The sequence below is a fragment of the Peromyscus californicus genome, unplaced genomic scaffold (assembly GCF_007827085.1).
Source record: "Peromyscus californicus insignis strain IS unplaced genomic scaffold, ASM782708v3 Scaffold_1__1_contigs__length_55948999, whole genome shotgun sequence".
Classification (NCBI taxonomy): domain Eukaryota; kingdom Metazoa; phylum Chordata; class Mammalia; order Rodentia; family Cricetidae; genus Peromyscus; species Peromyscus californicus.
In genome coordinates, this window is record NW_026294492.1 from 25,017,526 (window position 1) to 25,038,907 (window position 21,382).

Sequence of the window (21,382 nt, forward strand, 5' to 3'; positions counted from 1 at the left end):
CTGGGGATTTTTCCACATAGTTCCTTTTAGGTACAATAAGTCCACAAAGAGAATAGCCTTTTCAATGTCACAAAGTTCTTTTTGTCCCCAAGTCTATGTCTTCTTTACCTTTGCTGTGAGCAGAGTGTAAGAAGAAGTAGTAGTATCAGACAGGCTTTATAGGTATAATTCTAGCTGAGGATTCCATGATAGAGCATTGGCAATCTGTTAATGTAATCATTTTTGTCTATGCCATACTCTTACTGCCAACTAACGCTGATCTCCTTTCTTAACTTCACACCCTAACTTTATAGCAGAGGTTAAGAAACTGACTGGTGGGTTATTTACTATGTCTCTGTGTAAATACAATTTTATTATAATATGTTTGCCCGTGTATAATGTATTATCCTTAGCTAGAGATAGTTGTTACAGTTATGTGGTCTCATATCTTAAAGTATTTGTTATCTAAGCCCCCTATGAAAGTATTTGCAGATGTTAGATTTTCGAGTATTTGCTCTTTCATTTGTCGTTTGACCTTGGTATTCTTCAGATTTTTTTTTCTGGGTGTTATCTCTATGTATATGGAAACAGCTTGGCTTTTGTAGACTTTCCTTTTTTTTTTTTTTTGGTTTTTCGAGACAGGGTTTCTCTGTGTAGCTTTGCGCCTTTCCTGGATCTCGCGCCGTAGACCAGGCTCGGCCTCGAACTCACAGAGATCCGCCTGCCTCTGCCTCCCGAGTGCTGGGATTAAAGGCATGCGCCACCACCCCGCCCCGGCGACTTTCCAATTTTTAAACTGTTTTGAAATTGCTATATTTATCAAACTCTTGCCCATGATTTAGTAAAAATAATTTGTTAATTAAGAAAGTCAAGCCAAGTAAAAATATCTCCCTCTTAGATTTTGTTTTAACTTAATTATGTCATTTTTAGGTCAGCCATTACCAGCTGAAATGACACTTGCTCAGCTTCTAACTCTTCTCTATGACCGAAAACTTCCTCAAGGTTACCGCTCAATAGACCTTACTGTTAAATTGGGATCAAAAGTCATTACAGATCCAAGTTTGTCCAAAACGGATTCTTTTAAAAGACTACACCCTGAAAAAGGTATGTACGTGATACTGCTTTAAAACTTACAGTCCCGTGTTGGCAAGGTGGCTTCAGTCAGTAAAGTACGTACTCTGCAAGCATGAAGATCCAGGTTTGATCTCCAGCTTTCACATGAAGAAGTTGAATGTGCTGGGAGGCAGAGACGAGAACAGCCCTAACATTCACTGGTCAGCCCACCTACTCTTAATTGGTTGAGCTCCAGGTTTTAAAGAGGAAATCCTGTCTCAAGAAAGTAAGATCAGCCAGGCAGTGGTGGTGCATGTGTTTAATCCTAGCAGAAGCAGGTTGATCTCTGTGAGTTCAAGGCCAGCCTGGTCTACAGAGTGAGTTTCAGGACAGCCAGGGCTAACCAGAGAAACCCTTGTAAAAACCAGAGGGGAAAGGTAAGATCAATGGCATCTAAGAATGACAATCAAAGCTGACCTCTCCTAGTATGCATTTGCATGCCACCCCTGCTCCCCAGCACATTCATACACATATGTAACAAAACAACTTATTGGTCTGTTAGGTCAAAGACAGTGTTTTCAGTGTCATTGAGCTAATGATTCAATTTCAAATTGACCAGTTATTTTCATATATTAACTTAATGGTACTATCTTGTCAGTGATTTGACTTATTTTTAAATATTGGAAACAATTTCATTTTGAATCTGTTAATTCATCTTAGATCATCACTTCAAATGAGTACATAAAGTTTTCTTTCTAACATTTTTGTGAGAATTATATAGCTGCCATTTTTTTTATACTTATTTATGTATATGTGTGCCCTGTCTTCATGTACGTTGTAAGAGGGAATCAGATCCCATTACAGATGGTTGTGAGCCACCATGTGGTTGCTGGGAATTGAACTCGGGACCTCTGGAAGAGCAGCCAGTGCTATTAACCTCTGAGCCATCTTTCTAGCCCCTAATTTTTTTTTTTTTTATTTCTTAAATTTTATGTGTATGATTGTTTTATCTGCCTAGATGTATATGCACCACGTGTGTGCCTAAAACCCAAGGGGATCAGAGAAAAAGGAGTCCATTCCTCTGGAACTGTAATTACAGATGGCTGTAGGCCAGTAAATTACAAATTGGGGTTATAACTTGATTGTTTTTGTTCTCTTTTATTCTTACTTTTACTTCAAAAATTGCTTATTATCATTTTGTGTGTGTGTGTGTGTCTGCGTGTCTGCGTGTGTGTCTGCGTGTGCACCAGCCACAACACACATGTGGCAGTCAGAGGTCAACTTTGGAGACCATCTCCTTCCACTATGAATTCCTGGTATTAAACTCAGGCAAGCTTATACAGCAAGTACTGCTTCTATCTACTGAGTGTCTCATCATTTCTGCTCTTTCTTTTTATGCTTGTATAAATGAAGGCATACTGTATATGTACATAGGTTCTTTCTTACATACTGAGTTTTTGTGTAATGTATTATATAGATCATGGAGACTTAATTGGTAGCTGTCCAGAAGATGAGGCTCTTACTCCTAATGATGAGTGCATGGATGGAATGCTGGATGAATCTTTACTGGAAACCTGTCCCATTCAGTCACCATTACAGGTTTTTGCAGGAATGGGTGGACTTGCTCTTATTGCAGAGAGACTGCCCATGCTCTATCCAGAAGTAATTCAGCAGGTAAGCTAAGCTTCCTACCATGGTGCATTGTGGCATAGTGAGGTTCTCTGTTCTTTAAGTTGGTTATATTAACCTTGAAATGTTCTCGTAATTTTTGAGCACTGGGTAAGTCATGAATTAGCTTATATAAAATGTATGAGGATCAGCTGGGAATAAAGAACCTCATTGAAGTATGGCCTTTCCCTTTATGTTAATGTTATGGTCATCACACTAACATTCTCATTTCTGTATGTGGCTTAGATAGGATATTGACTGCGGCATACTACTTATTTGTGTCTTTTTTAACTTCTACTCTTGTCTTAGATGCCATTTCTCATTTAGATAGTTTTAAATCATTAATTCAGCCCATGTCAGTGTTCATTTTTGCTACTGTCATCAATGTATATGTGCTTTTCATGTTCTTTTATATTAATGGACAGTTTTGTCATTTGTCTCTCTAATGATCTTTAGGGACAGAGGAAAAAATCTGGTGGGTGTCCTGGCTTACACCTCTAATTTCAGCACTTGAAAGGCCTGGGCAGGTCATTTGGGCTACAGATAGCAAGATCTTTTCTCAAAAAACAACCCCAAAATGACCAATGTTTTCATTTTTCATGGTTTGAAATGATGGTCAAGGACAGTGGTTCTCCATCTGCGGGTCATGACCCTACATCAGATATCATGCATATTAGATATTTACATTGTGATTCATAAACAATTGCAAAATTACAGTTACAAAGTAGCGACACAATAATTTTTATCGTTGGGTGTCACTACAAACATGAGGAACTGTATTAAAGGGTTGCAGTATTGGGAAGACTGAGAACCATTGGTCTAGGGTCTAGATCTAAGGTCTAGATCTAAAATGTATATTGCATTGTGTTGTCTTTTCTCTGTAGTCATCTTTATAACTTTAAACTTTGTTTCTTTTATGACTATGATGTTTTAAAGGGCTAAGAATAGCTGTTGGGTCAATATGGAACCTCACTCATACATACATACATACATACATACATACATACATGTGTATACCTGGATTTCTTAGATTTATTTGTAGATCATGACTGGAATCAGACTCCCTCTAGCAATATTATGTCTCCAGTATAAGAAATTTTGTCTCCATGAAGGGTCTAGACCAAGAAATGTTCTGAAAGCTTAGTCATGTTGTACTAGAAAGTGGGAGAAATTCTCAAAGAGTGATGCAAACAATGTTTTTTTTTTTTGTTTTTTTTGTTTTTTTTTTTTTTTTTTGTTTTTGTTTTTTTGTTTTTCGAGACAGGGTTTCTCTGTGTAGCTTTGCGCCTTTCCTGGAACTCACTTGGTAGTCCAGGCTGGCCTCGAACTCACAGAGATCCACCTGGCTCTGCCTCCCGAGTGCTGGGATTAAAGGCGTGCGCCACCACCGCCCGGCACAAACAATGTTAAAAGGATGTAGAAGACTACTTGAGGGGGATCTCATACCAAATCTGATTGCACTAGGTCATAAAAATAAATAATAGACTCTTGTAACTTGTAGAATAAAATTAGAATACATATTGATAGATACTCCATGAGTCGGTGAGAAGAAAGGACTATTTCCCCAATATTTCAGAACCAGATAATGTTGTAAACAGATGTTTCTGTGTCCCAACCACCCAGTCCCAAATAACTGACTTAGAGGCCGAATACGAATTATAATGCTTGTCGGCTAATAGCTCAAGCTTATTACTAGCTAGCTCTTACATTTTAAGTCAACCCAGATTTCTATTTATGCTTTGCCATGGCGGTACCTTTATTTGCATGGCACGTTCATCTCCTGCTCGCTCTGCATCTGGTTGATGACTCCTCTCTCTGCTCTTCTCCTTCCCATCATCCTTAGTTTGGTTGCCCAGCTTATATTTCCTGCCTGGCTACTGGCCAATCAGCATTTTATTAAACCAGTTTGAGTGACAAATCTTTACAGTGTACAAGAAAATTACTCTACAGCATAATGTAGAAAGGATGACAGCATTGGGAAGTCGTTCGTCCTAGCTAACCGCTGTAGTTGTGGTGTTGTCCTTTTATTTACTTGTTGCTGCCTTTTAAGCCACGGCTGTTGGAATCAGAAACTGTAACTCTGCCCTTGTGTTCTCCTCTCCACTCCTTAAAAACCCTTCTCCTCTGGCTCTTCCATACCACTTCCTGTTAGCTAATTGCTGAATCAGCCTCCTGACTTCAGGTGAATTTTATTTAATCAAATACATCTTTCCATCATTAAACAAATGTTCCAGAGCATAAACAAAATTAACATGCCTTAAAATAGTATTCTGCAACACTATGGTTCCAAGGACGTTGTTGTTTTGTTTTTTGAGATTATAACATATTACATCATTTTCCCCTTCCTCTTTCTTCCTCCAAACTGTCCCATATACCACTTCTTGCTCTGTTTTATTTATTTATTTATTTTGGTTTTTCAAGACAGGGTTTCTCTGTAGTTTTGGTGCCTGTCCTGGATCTCACTCTGTAGACCAGGCTGGCCTCAAACTCACAGAGATCCACCTGCCTCTGCCTCCCAAGTGCTGGGATTAAAGGCCTTCGCCACCACCCGCCCAGCCCTTGCTCTGTTTTAAATTCATGGCCTCTTTCATTGTTACTACATGTGCATATGTGTATATATTCTTTTTTGTTTGTTTTTGTAGCTGAGGATCGAACCCAGGGCCTTGCGCTTGCACTCTACCACTGAGCTAAATCCCTAACCCATGTATATATTCTTAAATACATAAATACAGCCTGCTCAGTCTGTAGAATGTTACTTGTTTGCTTGTTTTCAGGGCTGACCATTTATTTAGTGGTGGATAACCAATTGGTGTGCTCTTCCCTGGGGAGGAATATTTCTTAGTTGCCTATAGTTTTTGTCTAGGACTGAGACCTCATGGGCTTTCCCCCACCCACCCATTTTTGGTGTGTCTGTGGGTGTTGTCTTTATTTAACTCTAATTTGGGCAGTCATATTAGTGCAGTTTTATGGGTGTTGCTCTGATATTACTAGGTGACACAATCTCACAGTAAACTCCTGATCCTCTGGCTCTTAGAGTCTTTCTTCCTGCCCTTCCACAGTGTTTCCTGAGCTTTAGGTATGAATGTGTTTTTTAGGTGTATCCATGGGGATTGAGCTTCACAATTCTGCATTTCTAAAGGCTAATATAGGGTCTAGAAAGATGGTTTAGTAGTTCATAGGGTTTACTGCTCGTCAGTATTTGTTGAGTTCCTGGCATCCATATGAGGTGGATCACAACTGTGTATGACTCCAGCTTCAAGGGACATGACATATTCTTCCGGCTTCTAAGGGTACAGATACACACAGCGTTCATTCACACAGACAGTCACACATGTAAAAAATTTTTCAAAATGGTGGCACATGCCTTTAATACCAGTTCTCTGGAAGTAGAGGTAGGTGGATCTCTTGAGTTCCAGGCCAGCAGAGTTACATATAAAAATAAACAAATAAATTCATTAACCTCCCACCCCCAAAAGAAAATACTAGTAGAAGTGAGTGAATCAGTTTGAAGTGCAAGATGTTAACATAATTTTGAAGAATCTGTAGTTATTTCACTAATTATAAATAGGAAAATGCAGTTCTTATGTAGACACACTTGGTAGATACTGCCGTACTCATGATGTCATATTCTTCTTGGTATTTGTTAACCTTGTTTTTTAAAAATGTATCCCTTAAGTCTTTATGTTCCTATAGTTTAAAGAGGTCATTTGAAGTGTTTTTTAATTGAACCGGATATTGAAACGTGGAAATAGCTAAATGCTTCTCTTTTCTTTAGGTGAGTGCTCCAGTGGTAGCATCTACCACTCAGGAAAAACCAAAGGATAGTGATCAGTTTGAATGGGTGACCATAGAACAATCAGGTGAACTAGTTTATGAAGCTCCAGAAACGATCGCAGCTGAGCCTCCGCCTGTCAAGTCGGCAGTGCAAGCTACTTCCCCCATCCCTGCCCACTCTCTGGCTGCTTTTGGATTATTTCTCCGTCTCCCGGGGTATGCTGAAGTGCTCCTGAAAGAGAGAAAACATGCCCAGTGCCTTCTTCGATTGGTATTGGGAGTTACAGATGATGGAGAAGGCAGTAAGTATTTAGAGTTCCTAGTTAAATTTATCAACACATTCACAAGTAGCTTGGACAATTTTGTTCAGATTATTGTCTGTTCCTACCCATTTGTTTCTTTCATAGTAAAGCTGTTTCCATGGTTTGTCGTTATTGTTCTTTTAGAAGTAAATTTTAAAAAATCCTAAAGAACTTTCATATTCATTTTATAAATTGTATGCTGAGTACTCACAGTCCCACTGAGTGACATTGGACTAATGTGATCAGGAAGTAGGACTGTCTTTTAGTCATTGTAGTAGAAAATTGGAGAGCATATTGACTCTGACAAGTTAGAAAAGGATTTGAGCTCAGTGAAGCTATTTCTTTACAGATGTGTTAGTGTGAAGAAGTTGTATAGCAGTTTTGGTGGTGCTCTGAAAAATAGGCAAAATTTAGTTTGGGGAGATTATTTCAGAACCGGAGAATTGAAGCAGTGTTTGGAGGCTCAGTATATGGGAAGGGAGGAGTTAGCTGATTAAGATCTCCATGAAAGGCACTTTTTTTTTTTTTTTTTTTTTTTTTTGGTTTTTCGAGACAGGGTTTCTCTGTGTAGCTTTGCGCCTTTCCTGGAACTCACTTGGTAGCCCAGGCTGGCCCTGAATTCACAGAGATCCTCCTGGCTCTGCCTCCCGAGTGCTGAGATTAAGGGCGTGCACCACCACCACCTGTCTTATTTTTTTAAATGAACGTAATATTTGCAATTGTAACCATTTTTTTTTTTTTTTTTTTTTTTTTTTTTTTTTTTTGGTTTTTCGAGACAGGGTTTCTCTGTGTAGCTTTGCGCCTTTCCTGGGACTCACTTGGTAGCCCAGGCTGGCCTCGAACTCACAGAGATCCGCCTGGCTCTGCCTCCCGAGTGCTGGGATTAAAGGCGTGCGCCACCACCGCCCGGCGAAAGGCACTTTTTAAAAGTTGTGATGATGGCACATTCTTGTAATCCCAGAGCTCAAGAGTTCAGTGGCAGAAGGATCAGTATTTCAATGTACTGAGTTCAGCGGCAGCCTGGTCCCTGTGAGAGTCTGTGTGAAAAAACTATGAAAGTGCTTCCTTTAAGAAAAGTTGTTACAGGTAACAGGTTATAGAAAAGCATAGTTTTTTTTTTTTTTTTTTTTTTTTAATTTTGAATACCAATGAAAATTTACTAAGCAGAGCAATGGCATCTGAAAAACACCGCCCCTCCCCAAGAAAATTAATCTGGTGAAGTGTTGGATTAGTGTTTGCAACAAGGGCAAAGCCTAGTCCTCAGCAATGTAGAAACAAAACAAGGAAATGAAAATTAAAAGACATAAATCTATAGCAGTGAGCCAGGCGATGGTGGTGGTGCACAACTTTAATCCCAGTGCTCCGGAGGCAGAGCCAGGAGGATCACTGTGAGTTTGAGGCCAGCCTGGTGTATAGAGTGAGATTCAGGACAGGCACCAAAACTACACAGAGAAAACCTGTCTCAAAAAAATAAAATAAAATAAAATAAAATCTGTATCAGTATTCTGAACACAGAGAAGAGAATTGAGAAAATTGTGTGTTATATGATAAAGCTATAATAAACACAATTAAAGCTATAATGATTGTTCATTTCTGATCATTTAATGTAATGAAAGATTGGTTGGTCACAGTTAAGGTAGTATAGGAACGTAGAGTTTCATTTGGGTTACTCTTAATTGCCCTCTGCTGATCATATACAGCAGAGGGGAAATGGACTTCATGCCGCTTTAAACAGCACACATTAAATGCGAAGAATGGTTGTGATGCATGACGGTAGCGCTCTTTCCGCAGTGCTCGTCCCCTGTCCTGTGTGCTCTCCCACCTGTGTTTACCACTTCTTTCTGATTGAAGCAGCACAAAAAATGCTGACAGACACATTGTTCTTACGGAAAACCACTCGAAAGGCTAGCAGTTACTTTCTGATGGTTGTAAGAAATTTCTTTGGTACATGCTTTTAATCCTAGCACTGGGGAGGTAGAGGCAGAGACAGTTGGTTCATTGTGAGTTGGAGACTAGCCTGAACTACATAGAGAACCCTGTCTTTTAAAATAAAAAAATTCTTTTTTAATGGTTAGTTTTTTGTTTGTTTGTTTTTGTTTTTGTTTTTCGAGACAGGGTTTCTCTGTATAGCTTTGCGCCTTTCCTGGAACTCACTCTGTAGCCCAGGCTGGCCTGGAACTCACAGAGATCCGCCTGGCTCTGCCTCCCGAGTGCTGGGATTAAAGGCGTGCGCCACCACCGCCGGGCAAATGGTTAGATTTTTATTTCACATTCTAGTTCATAATACCTTTGTTGTCATTGATGGCTCAGATGTGTAAATTTACAGAGTTTGTATGTGCTATGTCTTGTAGAGATGTTCTTGATACTATAATAAAGATAATAGTATTCTATCTCACATTCAGCCTGCTTTATAATCAGTTTAGTAGTGAAATCTTACTTTGTCATTATTACTTGTGACCTTGTATGTAACTACTTATTATTTTCAAGTGGTGTTTTGTTTTTGTTTTTTTGAGGCAGGATTTCTCTGTATAGTCCTGGCTGTCCCAGAACTTGCTCTGTAGACCAGGCTGGCCTTAAACCCACAAAGATCTGCCTGGTTTTGCCTCCCAAATACTGGAATTAAAGGCATGCACTGCCCTGTGAAGTGTTTTTAATTCTAGTCTTCTCTTTCACAGGCCACATTCTGCAGTCTCCATCCGCCAATGTGCTTCCAACCCTTCCTTTCCACGTTCTTCGCAGCTTGTTCAGTGCTACTCCCTTGACAACCGATGACGGTGTACTTCTTCGGCGGATGGCACTGGAAATTGGAGCATTGCACCTAATTCTTGTCTGTCTCTCAGCTCTGAGCCATCATGCTCCACGAGTTCCAAACTCTAGCCTTAACCAAACTGAGGTAGGTTTTATTCAAATTCTTTTAGCCAGTAGTTCTCAGCTTGCAATCTTCCTCCTGTTATGAATTGTAATATAGATACCTCTTTTTTCCTATGGTTTTAGGCAACCCCTGTGAAAGGGTGTTCGACCTTCACAGAGGTGGTGACCTACAGGTTTAGACCTGCTAATTTAAGTTATGAAAAACTAAACTTAATTGATGAGAGTATGAAATGACATTTCAGAATTTGGAGTTCCATTTTATGATTACTATGGGATACTCTGATAGCCTCCTCAGAAAAATCAGATTAACCTACTATTAAGAGATGGGTAGTAACCAGGCAGTGATGGCACACACCTTTAATCCCAGCACTCAGGAGACAGAGGCAGGTGCATCTCTTAAGTTCAAGGCTAGCCTGGTCTACAGAGCGAGATCCAGGACAGCCAAGATGAAGAAACCTTGTCTCGAAAAACCAAAAATAAAGAAATGGATAGTTGGAGCTTTCCCACTTATGAGGATATATTGATGTCCTTTTCCTTTTCTTTTTAACTTTAGAGAATCTTATTATTGAGTTGTAAGTTATATATTATAGTAAGCCCCCCCCCCAAAAAAATCAATTTATTGTAATGAACTCACAAATAAGAAAATTACACAGCTTGGTTAATGTAGCTATTCAGACAAATACTTGCCCAATCTAAACTCTGTACATCTATTCTGAGAACTTGTATTTTGTTAGAATGGCCCGTCTGAGCCATTGGAGCTTTTTTTATGCACTTATCCACCCCCCCCCCCCACACACACACTATGCACTTATCCAACCATACACACACACACAAGGGGGGGTGGAGGGAGGGAGGGAGAGAGATGGGGGGACAACACACGGGACAGACAGAAGGAAAAATTCATGTCAGGATTAAAACTAGAAAAAGTGTTAACTTTATACCTTCTTTCATGACTCCTGTGTCTGTTACCTACATTCCATCCTTCCTCAACACCTAATACTACTTTTTCTTGTCCACTTTCTAAGTCTCACACTATAGCCAAACATCTACTTATTTACATAAATATATAAGTTATAAACAGAATCTGTAGGGAGGAGAGCACATGGGATTTTTTTTCCCCTTTCTGAGATGGGGTCTCCTTAATTATTACTACATGTTCTAGTCACAATTTGAACAACAAAAAAATTGAGATGTATTCCTTCTAGAAGTAGAGGTAGTCTGCCTCTCTTGATTGATAATATCACTTTAGTGTTTTTTTTTTTTTTTTTTTTTTTTTTTTGGTTTTCCGAGACAGGGTTTCTCTGTGTAGCTTTGCGCCTTTCCTGGAACTCACTTGGTAGTCCAGGCTGGCCTCGAACTCACAGAGATCCGCCTGGCTCTGCCTCCCAAGTGCTGGGATTAAAGGCGTGCGCCACCACCGCCCGGCCACTTTAGTGTTTTAATGAAATCTCCTGAGGTAGTTTTTAACTGGAATCCTAAAATGGTCTGACTTACAACCCTTCCCCTTTCTGCGTTTTCTGTTCGGTTTCGAGTCGTTGATTCTCCGAGCCTACTTCTTTTCCTAATCCTCTCTGTCTCTATTTTTGGTTTTCTTTCACTTAGCATTTAATATTTTCAAAGTTTATTCATGTAGCATGTGTTAGTATATCTTTTTGCAGATAAATAGTATTCCCTTGCATTTGTTCATATATTAATTTCTTGGTAGGCATTTGGAATCTTTCCGTCTTTGGATTGTGTGAACAGTGCTGCTGTGAACTTGTTTGCACAAATGCTTATTTTAACACCAGTTTTAATTTCATTGGGGTGTATGCCTAGGAATATTACAGTAATTAGTTTTCAATTTTTTGATGAATGGCCAAATTGGTTTTTATGTTGTTAATCTGTTGTACAGTACAGTGGTAATATTCCAAGCACTAGTAATACTCCTTTTCTTAAAAGCCACAGGTGTCAAATTCACATAACCCTACGTCAACAGAAGAACAGCAGCTGTATTGGGCCAAAGGGACTGGCTTTGGCACGGGTTCCACAGCATCAGGATGGGATGTGGAACAAGCCTTAACCAAACAGAGGCTAGAAGAGGAGCATGTGACCTGTCTTCTGCAGGTGTGTTTGTGAATTTGTTATTGTTAATGATAATCATTAAATTACTTTTTTTATTTGGTCTGTCTTTTAAATAGTGATGACTTGCTAATTCATTCTCAAGTATATATATTTTTCTTTTGTTGATGTTTCATGTAGTCTAGGCTGGCCTTGAACTCCCAATCTTCCCTTCTTCATCTTTGGAGTGCAGTCATGACTGGTATTCACAAGCATTCTTACCTACTTCGTGCTCACTTTTGTTTTCTTCTCCAAATACATTGTAAAAGCATGGGGTTAAAGAGTGGTCTTCCTTGGTTGTATTTTTTTTTTTTTTGGTTTTTCGAGACAGGGTTTCTCTGTGTAGCTTTGCGCCTTTCCTGGAACTCACTTGGTAGCCCAGGCTGGCCTGGAACTCACAGAGATCCGCCTGGCTCTGCCTTCCGAGTGCTGGGATTAAAGGCGTGCGCCACCACCGCCCGGCCCCTTGGTTGTATTTTTAATACCTTCCCTCTCAAAGCTTCTCACCTGAGAGGAAAGTGAGGGGATACAATTACCCTGTGTCTTCACAGTGGTGTTTACCTGCTAGTCATCCTTTGTCTTAACATAGACCCTCTGCCCTCCTATGTTAGAAATTAGCCTCTATGTTTCATTCTGTGCTAGGACTGAACCCAAGACTCACACCTATTAAGCATATGCCTAGCCACTGAACTGTACCTGTAGCTCACTTTAGTTCTCTTTTTGATATTGCTCTATACTATTTCCAGAATCAAGCAAGTTGAAAATAGGAGAGAACGTCTATATCATAGAAACAAGAAGCGACTAACCTAAATTGGTGCCGTTTTGAAGTGTTATTTTCCACAGTCCTAGGATGGTATGCTCATTCTAGTACAGAATTCTAAGATTCCATCACTTTCGAACTGAATCCATCCAGTGAAACTCAACAATGAGGACTAGGGGTGTAACTCAGTGTAGTGTTTGCCCAGTATTCATGGAACCCCTTGATCCAGTCCTTAGTACTACATAAAATTAAGAATGGTAGTAGATGCTTGGAATCCCAGCCCAAAGGAAATGGAGGCAGGAAGATCAGAAGAAGTTTAAGTTTGTTCTCAGCTACATAGCAAAGTAGAGGCCAGAACTCCTTGAGCACCTCACAAAGGGGAAGAAATGCTTGAGTTACTGGCAATGCTGTAGTCACTAGTCACTAGCATCAGTGTGTGTCTGTCCTTAAGCGGGTTGCTTCTCTTGTAGTTACCTCAAGCACCTGCCCTGTTTAAGCAATACTCAGCAGAACAGACCCTTCTCTTCTGTTAAGTTAAGCTGAAGTGTCCTTTCTTAGCCAGGTTGGATGTCTCAAGCCTGTAATCTCAAACTCAAAAGTTGAGAGGCATCAGGCTCACTGAAAAATCCAAGGGCACCCTTTTGGAAAACCCAACTTTGAGGATTGCCAGGGCCACATATGGAAAAGCTGTCCCCAAAATAAAAAGTACACAATCAGAATATATTGTATGAAGAAAAAAAAAATGTATTTTCAGACATAAGAGTATCAGACATTGGTTAAGTAGAAAATACATGTCTTAAGTGTGCTAAGATCAGGTTCCTAATTATGAAGTACATCATTGAAGTATATAAGCTGAACTCCAATATACTCTCAATATTTTAGGTTCTTGCGAGTTACATAAACCCCATGAGTGGTGCTGTAAATGGCGAAGCCCAGTCGTCTCATGAGAGCCGAGGACAGAACAGCAGCGCTCTGCCCTCTGTGCTTCTGGAGCTTCTCAGTCAGTCCTGCCTCATCCCCGCCATGTCCTCCTACCTGCGAAATGACTCTGGTACGTCACCATATATGACAGATTGATAATCTTCATGATGATATTCTGATGTAAATATGGTGGGATTCTGTGTATTTGTTCTACTTTCAGGAAGGTATAAAATTACATACATGGGAACTTGAAAATAAGTTAATGAAAAGTTAAGTCCATGATACTTGCTAATAAGGGCATAAAGTTTTTGAAGTTAGATAAAAAATACCATGGACACTTTCTTTGCCAGTATTCAACTGATTAAGGATTGTTTTATAATGGGCTTCAATGTGACATACATGAATATAATGGGCTTTCGTATTGTTCTCCTCTCTCTTTTGTCCCCTTCCTATCTATCTCCCTCACTGTTCCCAATTCTTCCCAAGTAGTCTTCTACCTCTCCATCTTTTTTTCCTCTACTTAAAAAAAATTGTTAACTTGTGCATGTGTGTGTGCATGTGTACACACATGCACATATATGCCAAGGTGTACCTATTAAGTCAGATATGGAGTCAGTTCTTTCCACCATGTAGGTCCCAGATATCCAGCTCAGGTTTTCAGGACCTTATCCTTGAGCCATCTCCCTTTGCAGTCTTTTGACTCTGTTTCAGGCTAATCATGGGGAGAATTGTGTATTTGTTGGCCATTTGTGCCTCTTGTTTGGAAGTATTGGTTTGGTTCAGTTGTCCATCCATTGGCTGGATTCTTTGACTTTTTGGAGTTTAGTTTTAACAGTTTTTTGTATATTCTTGGTATTAACCTTGTGTCAGAAGAAAAGCTGAGATCTTGTTATTAGAGGTAGCCACTATTAAACTTGTATTATAATCATTAGATAGTTCTCTCTCAGTTCCTTTTACTTGTAATACTGGATATGCTATTGTTTATCCAGTTTAATTTTAGATTTTAACTTTTATTTAAGAAACTTAAGGTTAGTAAATGGCTTTTAAAAAACATGGAAATTTATGCAGATTTAGTGTTATTCAGTTAAATTCTGAACAGTTGATCTTGTTTAGCGGGAATGCTTAGTAAATTGTTTTCCTACTAAAGCTCTTTAATTAGTTTTGATTTTTTTGTTTGTTTGTTTGTTTTGTTTTTAAATAGACCTGAAGTGAGTATAAAGGAAAATTTATTTTTATCATGTGTTTGTAGAAACATGTTTTAAGTGTTTGTTTCAGCAGCAAATTTAAGTCACATGTTTAGCAAATCTCACTGAGGTGAGATGATAGCTCGTTCTGGTTTTATTTGTGTTTCCATGGTGACCAGGTTATTTATTTATGCTCAGAATATGGTTTGGTACTGAGTTTTAAATATACTTACTGGCCTTTTATATCTCCTTTTAAGAAATGTCTGTTCAGATTTTTTTTTTTTTAATGGAATTATGTGGATTTTTGTTGCCATTGAGTTTAACGGTTTGCAAAAATCTCACTTTCTATAATTTGTCTCTTGACTTTTTGGTAGTTTGTTTTGCTAGCCATAGGCCTTTTAGTTTGGTGTATAGTACTGTCATTATGTAGACTTCTTATATATGAAGGGAATGGCTCTGCAGTGTCTACAGTTAAAAACATTTGTTGCTCTTGCAAGGCATTCGAGTCCCGGTACCCACATGGAGGCTCACAGCTACCTGTAACTCCCAATTCTAGGGTGTCTGACACTCTCTTTGGTCCTCCAAATGCATCAGGCATACACGTGGTACACATACATGCATACATACAAAACATACATGCAAAATCAGATAAATCAAATCTTTAAAAAGTTTTATAAGGAATTACTACATGATCTAGAAATCTCACTATTGAGTGTATGTATGTCCATCAAAAGGAAATAAAATAGTAAGATCAAAAAGATCTGTGTGCTTTTTTTTTTTAGCACTATTTATTTATAATAGCCAGGATACAGCTTTATCATCCACGATTTTTGTTGATTGATGAACAGATTTTTTTTTTTTTTTTTTTTTGGTTTTTCAAGACAGGGTTCTCTGTGTAGCTTTGGCACCTTTCCTGGAACTCATTCTGTAGCCTAAGCTGGCCTTGAACTCACAGAGGTTCGCCTGCCTCTGCCTCCCACGTACTGGGATTAAAGGCCTGCACCACCACCACCCGGCTATGAATGGATTTTTTTTTTTTAAAGATTTATTTATTTATTATGTATACAGAAGAGGGTGCCAGATCTCATTACAGATGGTTGTGAGCCACCATGTGGGTGCTGGGAATTGAACCCGGGTCCTCTGGAAGAGCAGTCGGTGCTCTTAACCTCTGAGCCATCTTTCCAGCCCACGAATGGATTTTTTTAAGTGGCATATGCATAATGGAGTATCATTCAGCCACAAGAAAGATGAAATCCTGTCATTTGCATATGATGAAACTAGAGAAAACTTTTGTAAACTTAGACAAGAACATGAAAACACATACTACATGTTCTCATTCGTGTATGTTGAAAACGTTGAACATTTAGTGCTAGAGAGATGGCTCAGTGGTTAAAAGTACTATCAGCTCTTTCAGAAGACATAGGTTTGATTCCCAGCACCCTTATGGCTACTCAGAACCATCTGTTATTCTAGTCTCTATGGATCTGATATCCTTTTCTGTGGATTTGGTCTGGGAGAGTTGGAGTGTCTCTACACTCGGCCAGCCTAGTCTGCACCAGTTAAATTAGGAATTTCAAACTAGACAGAAGAATTTGAAGGGTCCCAACATGTATAGGTAATTCATTTTTTGGAAATATGAATGCTAATTATTCAGCAGTGAGATGGTTCAGTGGGTAATGATACATGCTGCCATGCTGGAAGACCCAAATGCAATCCTTTGAACCTACAGGTGGAAGAAAACTGACTTCTATATGTTGCTCTCTGACCCCCAAGCATGTGCTTCCCCTCTCCCCTAATAAATGAATAAATGTTGTTTTTTAAAGAGAAGGAAGTGCTAATCACCTCTGTTTTTATCACCATATATTGTATATACTCATTGAATTACAATACTGTACATAGTAAAAGTAGGAGTACCATATGCTGGGTAAAAAGGGATGATTAAAAATTCAACGAATTATATTATAGTATTATAATTCGTGGTGGTGGTGTACACCTTTAATCCCAGCACTTTGATCCAAGCAGAGGCAGGCCAGCCTGATCTATAGAGCTAGTTCCAGGACATCCAGAAAGACTACACAAAGAAATCCTGTCTCAAAAACAAACAAACAAATCCAATGAAGAGAAAAAGTAGTTATTTTTTTCTAGAAATTTCTTAGGTAGATAGGAGAGACTTGTATGAAGAATATGTTTATGTTAGCTTCAGTATTTTTTTTTTTTTTTTTTTTGGGTTTTGGTTTTTCGAGACAGGATTTCTCTGTGTAGCTTTGAGCCTTTCCTGGAACTCGCTTTAGAGACCAGGCTGTCCTCGAACTCACAAGAGATCTGCCTGGCTCTGCCTCCCCAGTGCTGGGATTAAAGGCATGTGCCAGCCGGGCGGTGGTGGCGCACGCCTTTAATCCCAGCACTCGGGAGGCAGAGCCAGGCGGATCTCTGTGAGTTCGAGGCCAGTCTGGGCTACCAAGTGAGTTCCAGGAGAGGCGCAAAGCTACACAGAGAAACCCTGTCTCGAAAAACCAAAAAAAAAAAAAAAAAGGCATGTGCCACCACTGCCCGGCTTTTTCTTTTCTTAAAAAAAAAAAAAAAAATTATTTATTATATATGCAGCATATGTGACTGCAGGCCAGAAGAGGGCACCAGATCTCATTACAGATGGTTGTGAGCCACCATGTGGGTGCTGGGAAATGAACTCAGGACCTCTGGAAGAGCAGTCAGTGCTCTTAACCTCTGAGCCATCTCTCCAGCCCCAGCTTCAGCATTTTATATAATGTTGAAATCTGGTTTTGTTGGCCAATATCATATTAAGTCAGTTAGCCTGCAGTTACCCCACTTGCCACCAGATGGAGGTACGGTGTCACTTTTAGGGAATGTTTGTAAGAAGTCTACAGGCCAGTTACCTTTACTTAGGATTACTCTCATTTTGAAAAACAATACTTTGTTGTGTCCCCTTCCTCCTGAAAATAATATAATAAGTTGTGTGGCGCATTACGTTACTTGGTATTCATTTAATGGGACATGTACCTTTTACTGCTGTTTTTGAAACATGAAAATACCTTTTTCGAGTTGAAAGAGAAATTAGGGCTATTCTAAGAGATATTTGTGTTTGTGGCTGAGAAACTGAGAAGAGAGTCTCTTCCAAGGAGCCACAGAGTATGGGATAATCTCATGTGAAAAGTTGCAGAGATAATCCATTTGTGAGGTCATTCTTTCATTAAGGACTTTTAACTTATTTTTTGTATAGGATCTTTGTATAGGATCTCATTCTGTAGGTCAGCTAGTCTCAGACTCATGCTCCCTCGTCTTAGCCTCCTTCATTCTGGGACAGCAGAATGTGCAACCATCCAGGCTTTGTGCATGAGGTTTTACTAAGTTTGAGCCTAACCCTCAAGCTACACATCCGTGTCACAGAAGGAGATTTTGAGAATTAAGAATTAACTTATGATAAAAGGTTTGTAAAGCAGGCAGTTTAGTCTTACCCCATCAACTATCTTTCCAGGAATGCTGCCATCTTTCATAGCTATATCAAGTTACCAAAATGAACAATTTGACATTAGTTCAGTGGTTAACCTATAGACTACTTCTATCTCATCTTTTTTTTTCATGTCTGATTTCTGTCTTGATATCCAATCTATGTCTCTCCAGTGTCTATCTCCTTGTGATGTCTTAGTATTCTTTCGTTTATTGTGATCCTCTCACTTGCCAAGAAAACTGGTTTGTTTCTTCCAAGACTTTCCAATTTGGAGGATTCTTTTATCCTGATTAGACTAGGGTTATGGGTTTGGGTAGAAAGTATGAGAAAAACAGTAGTTACACACTCAAAATTAATTCCTCTCCCCAGCAGCCAACAGGAGCCATTAGTTCCTCAATGGGGTGAAGTCTCATCGACTCCCCCCATATAAGTCCTGGAATGTTGAATGATTATCTTGTATAGGGAACCATACCTGTTGTGAATTCCTGAGATAATGACCACGTCATCTCAAAAAGATAGCTTATATAGTTCTCCCCATCTTCTGGCTCTTATATTCTCCCTTTTCCCTCTTTCATGATGTTTCCTAAGCCTTGGGAGAGTTCATAACGATGTTCCGTTTAGAACAATCACTTATTCTTATCTCTTTGGCCACTTATGAATCTTTACATTGACTGTTGTCCACCACAAGAAGAAGCTTCTCTGACCAAGACGGAGAGCATCACTAATCTATGGATAAAAACATAAAGTTTTATGAGATAGTTTGATAATATGTTGAGTTAGCAAAATAATGTAGTAGGTCCCTTTTACCCCTCAGGGCCTGTAGCTTCCCCTCTCCTAGATTTTGACTAAGTTTAAAGTACCCAGGATGAATTCCTCCCTGTGGACACAGGCCTCAAGTCCAGTTAAAAACTAGTTGGTTACCCCCTAGTCATCTTGCCACTATTGCAGCCATAGGCATGTCTTGCCTGGCACATCAGGGTCTACTGCTTGTTAAGTGCATCGATGGCTTTTCTTCCATAGTCACCTGCATAGTGCCCTTTGGCTCTATGAAAGCTAGCCACCTGGAAGGAAGTTTTCAGGTTGTTTCCAGATTGATTTCTGTATTCCAAGCAACCGAATTTTGTTGTGTCTTCATCAGTAGCTATGGTGGGGAACCAAGAAAATAGCCTTTGTTGTTTTGAGGGGTCAGGCTATGAGGTCTCCCTGACAAGTAACTTGCAAAGAGGTATTCTATGCCTGTCACTGGGGGCTTTCATTTAATAATTCATGTCTACTGGGTGAAGCATTGTTTACCCATGTAGGGTACTATGTTCAAACACTCCCCTTTTTAAACTATTATTATTATATTTTTAAAAATCAACTTGCAAAGGCTTTTTCATACATCTTTAGTTTTTTGTTAACCCACTATATACCCCTTTCTCATTCCCTCACTTCCATTCCTGCTTAAGCCTTTTGTCCCTAGTATTCACATCCACATCTACTACAAATTCTATTTTTGTAATAGAGTATCAGTTTTCAAAAAAGCAGGATATTTGTCTTTTCATATATGTTTGGGATAAAGGACAAATTTTCAGGTAAGTAAACAGTGACAGTCAAATTTTCCTACTTCTCATCATTGGTGGGTGTAAAATGACGGCACATTTCCCCATTGCTTTTTCCCTCCTCTAACAGCAGTATGTGCTGTAATCGAGCTGGCTTTGAGCTCCCCTAGAGCTTGAGGAAGACTTTGAACATTCAGTCCTCCTACCTCCATCTCCAGTGCTGGTATATACCACTACATTCCATTATCCATTAATTTTAGTTTATAGTCTCTGTCTCTCTCCCCCCCCACTCCTTCTCCCCCTTTCACTTCCCCTCCCCTCTCCCCCTTCCTCTCCCTCATTGTGTGTATGTGTGTGGTGTATGCTTGTGTGCGTTCATACCATAGCATGTGTGGAGGTCAAAGGATAGCTTTATGGAGTAGGTTTTCCTTCCACAATTACACCAGTTCTGGATATCAAACTTGGGTTTTGATCATCAGCAAGTGCCTTTACCCACTGAGTCATCTCAGTGGCTGTAGAAAAGAGGGTTCCCTGATGTCTTAATTAGGGTTTCTATTGCTGTGAAGAGACACCATGACCACAGCAACTCTTATAAAGGAAAAACATTTAATTAGGGTGGCTTACATTTTCAGAGGTTTAGTCCATTATCATCATGGTGTGTGCAGGCAGGCATGGTGCTGGAGAGGAAGCTGAGAGTCCTACATCTTGACCTGCAGGTAACAAGACTTGGTCTTAGACACTGAATGTATCTTGAGCATAGGAGACCTCAAAGCCTGCCCCCACAGTGACACACTTCCTCCAACAAGGCCACATCTACTCCAAAAAAACCACACCTCCTATTAGTGCCACCCCCAATGAGCTTATGGGGTGAATTACTTTCAAACTACCACAGCTGACCTGGAAATGAAATATCCATCGAATTAAGCATCATTCTAAGTAGCCTTCCCTATCATCACCCCATCAGAACTAACATGATCCAGCCCTTTATCCCCTATAGTAAGTGCCCCAGAAAGACCAGGATTCTAAATGATACCTCATCCTCTTGAGACAGTTCCCCATATGATTTTCTTCTGTTGGTTCTCTGTTGTGTTTTAATTTTCTGTATAAGATTCAGAATACTTACCAGTGTCTCAAAATATGTGACTGGTTTCTCTTTGTGTAGAACTGTGAGGTTAGGAACTTTCTGTTTTTGTCACTGCTGTGTTCTCAGCTTGACTAGCATCCTGTTTTTAAAAATGCTTATAGAATGGCTGTTCAGTAATTAGTGTTGGAAAAAAGTTACCTCACATGAGGCACAGAAGTGAATTCCAGCTAGAATAGGCCACTCCTATTTAATAACTTACAAGAAGTCTTAGAAGTAAAAAAATCTATTCCTTAGTACTTAAGATTTTTAAGAAAGAAGTTCCCTGGGCAGTGGTGGCACACACCTTTAATCCCCGCACTTGGGAGGCAGAGACATGCAGAGCTCTGTAAATTTGAGGCCAACCTGATCTACAGAACAAGTTCTAGGACAGCTAGGGCTACACAAAGAAACCCTGTCTTGAAAACAAACAAACAAACAAACAAAAGAAAAGAAAAGAAACACAAAGAAATATAAAAGAAAAAAATCATTTGATTTGTAGCTAGTAATTAAAAATATGTTTTTTTTTTGCTAACTAGAATGTTAATTTGCTGAAAGACTTTTAATAAGTTATAGTCTTGTGATAGTTACGTACATACTATGAGATGACTTTATTGTTTGAACTTAAACAATGTAATTGTTCTCA

At 39.4% G+C, this 21,382-nt stretch overlaps 1 protein-coding gene across 1 annotated transcript in view; it reads left to right on the forward strand.

Moving 5' to 3' along the window:
- The window catches only part of Birc6 (baculoviral IAP repeat containing 6), a 205,629-nt gene that overhangs the window by 130,883 nt on the left and 53,364 nt on the right, over nt 1–21,382 (forward strand). The window contains 6 exon segments of the mRNA XM_052746262.1: nt 910–1,083; nt 2,510–2,706; nt 6,476–6,776; nt 9,452–9,669; nt 11,586–11,750; nt 13,387–13,555. Of these exon segments, the coding sequence (XP_052602222.1) occupies nt 910–1,083; nt 2,510–2,706; nt 6,476–6,776; nt 9,452–9,669; nt 11,586–11,750; nt 13,387–13,555 (1,224 nt within the window).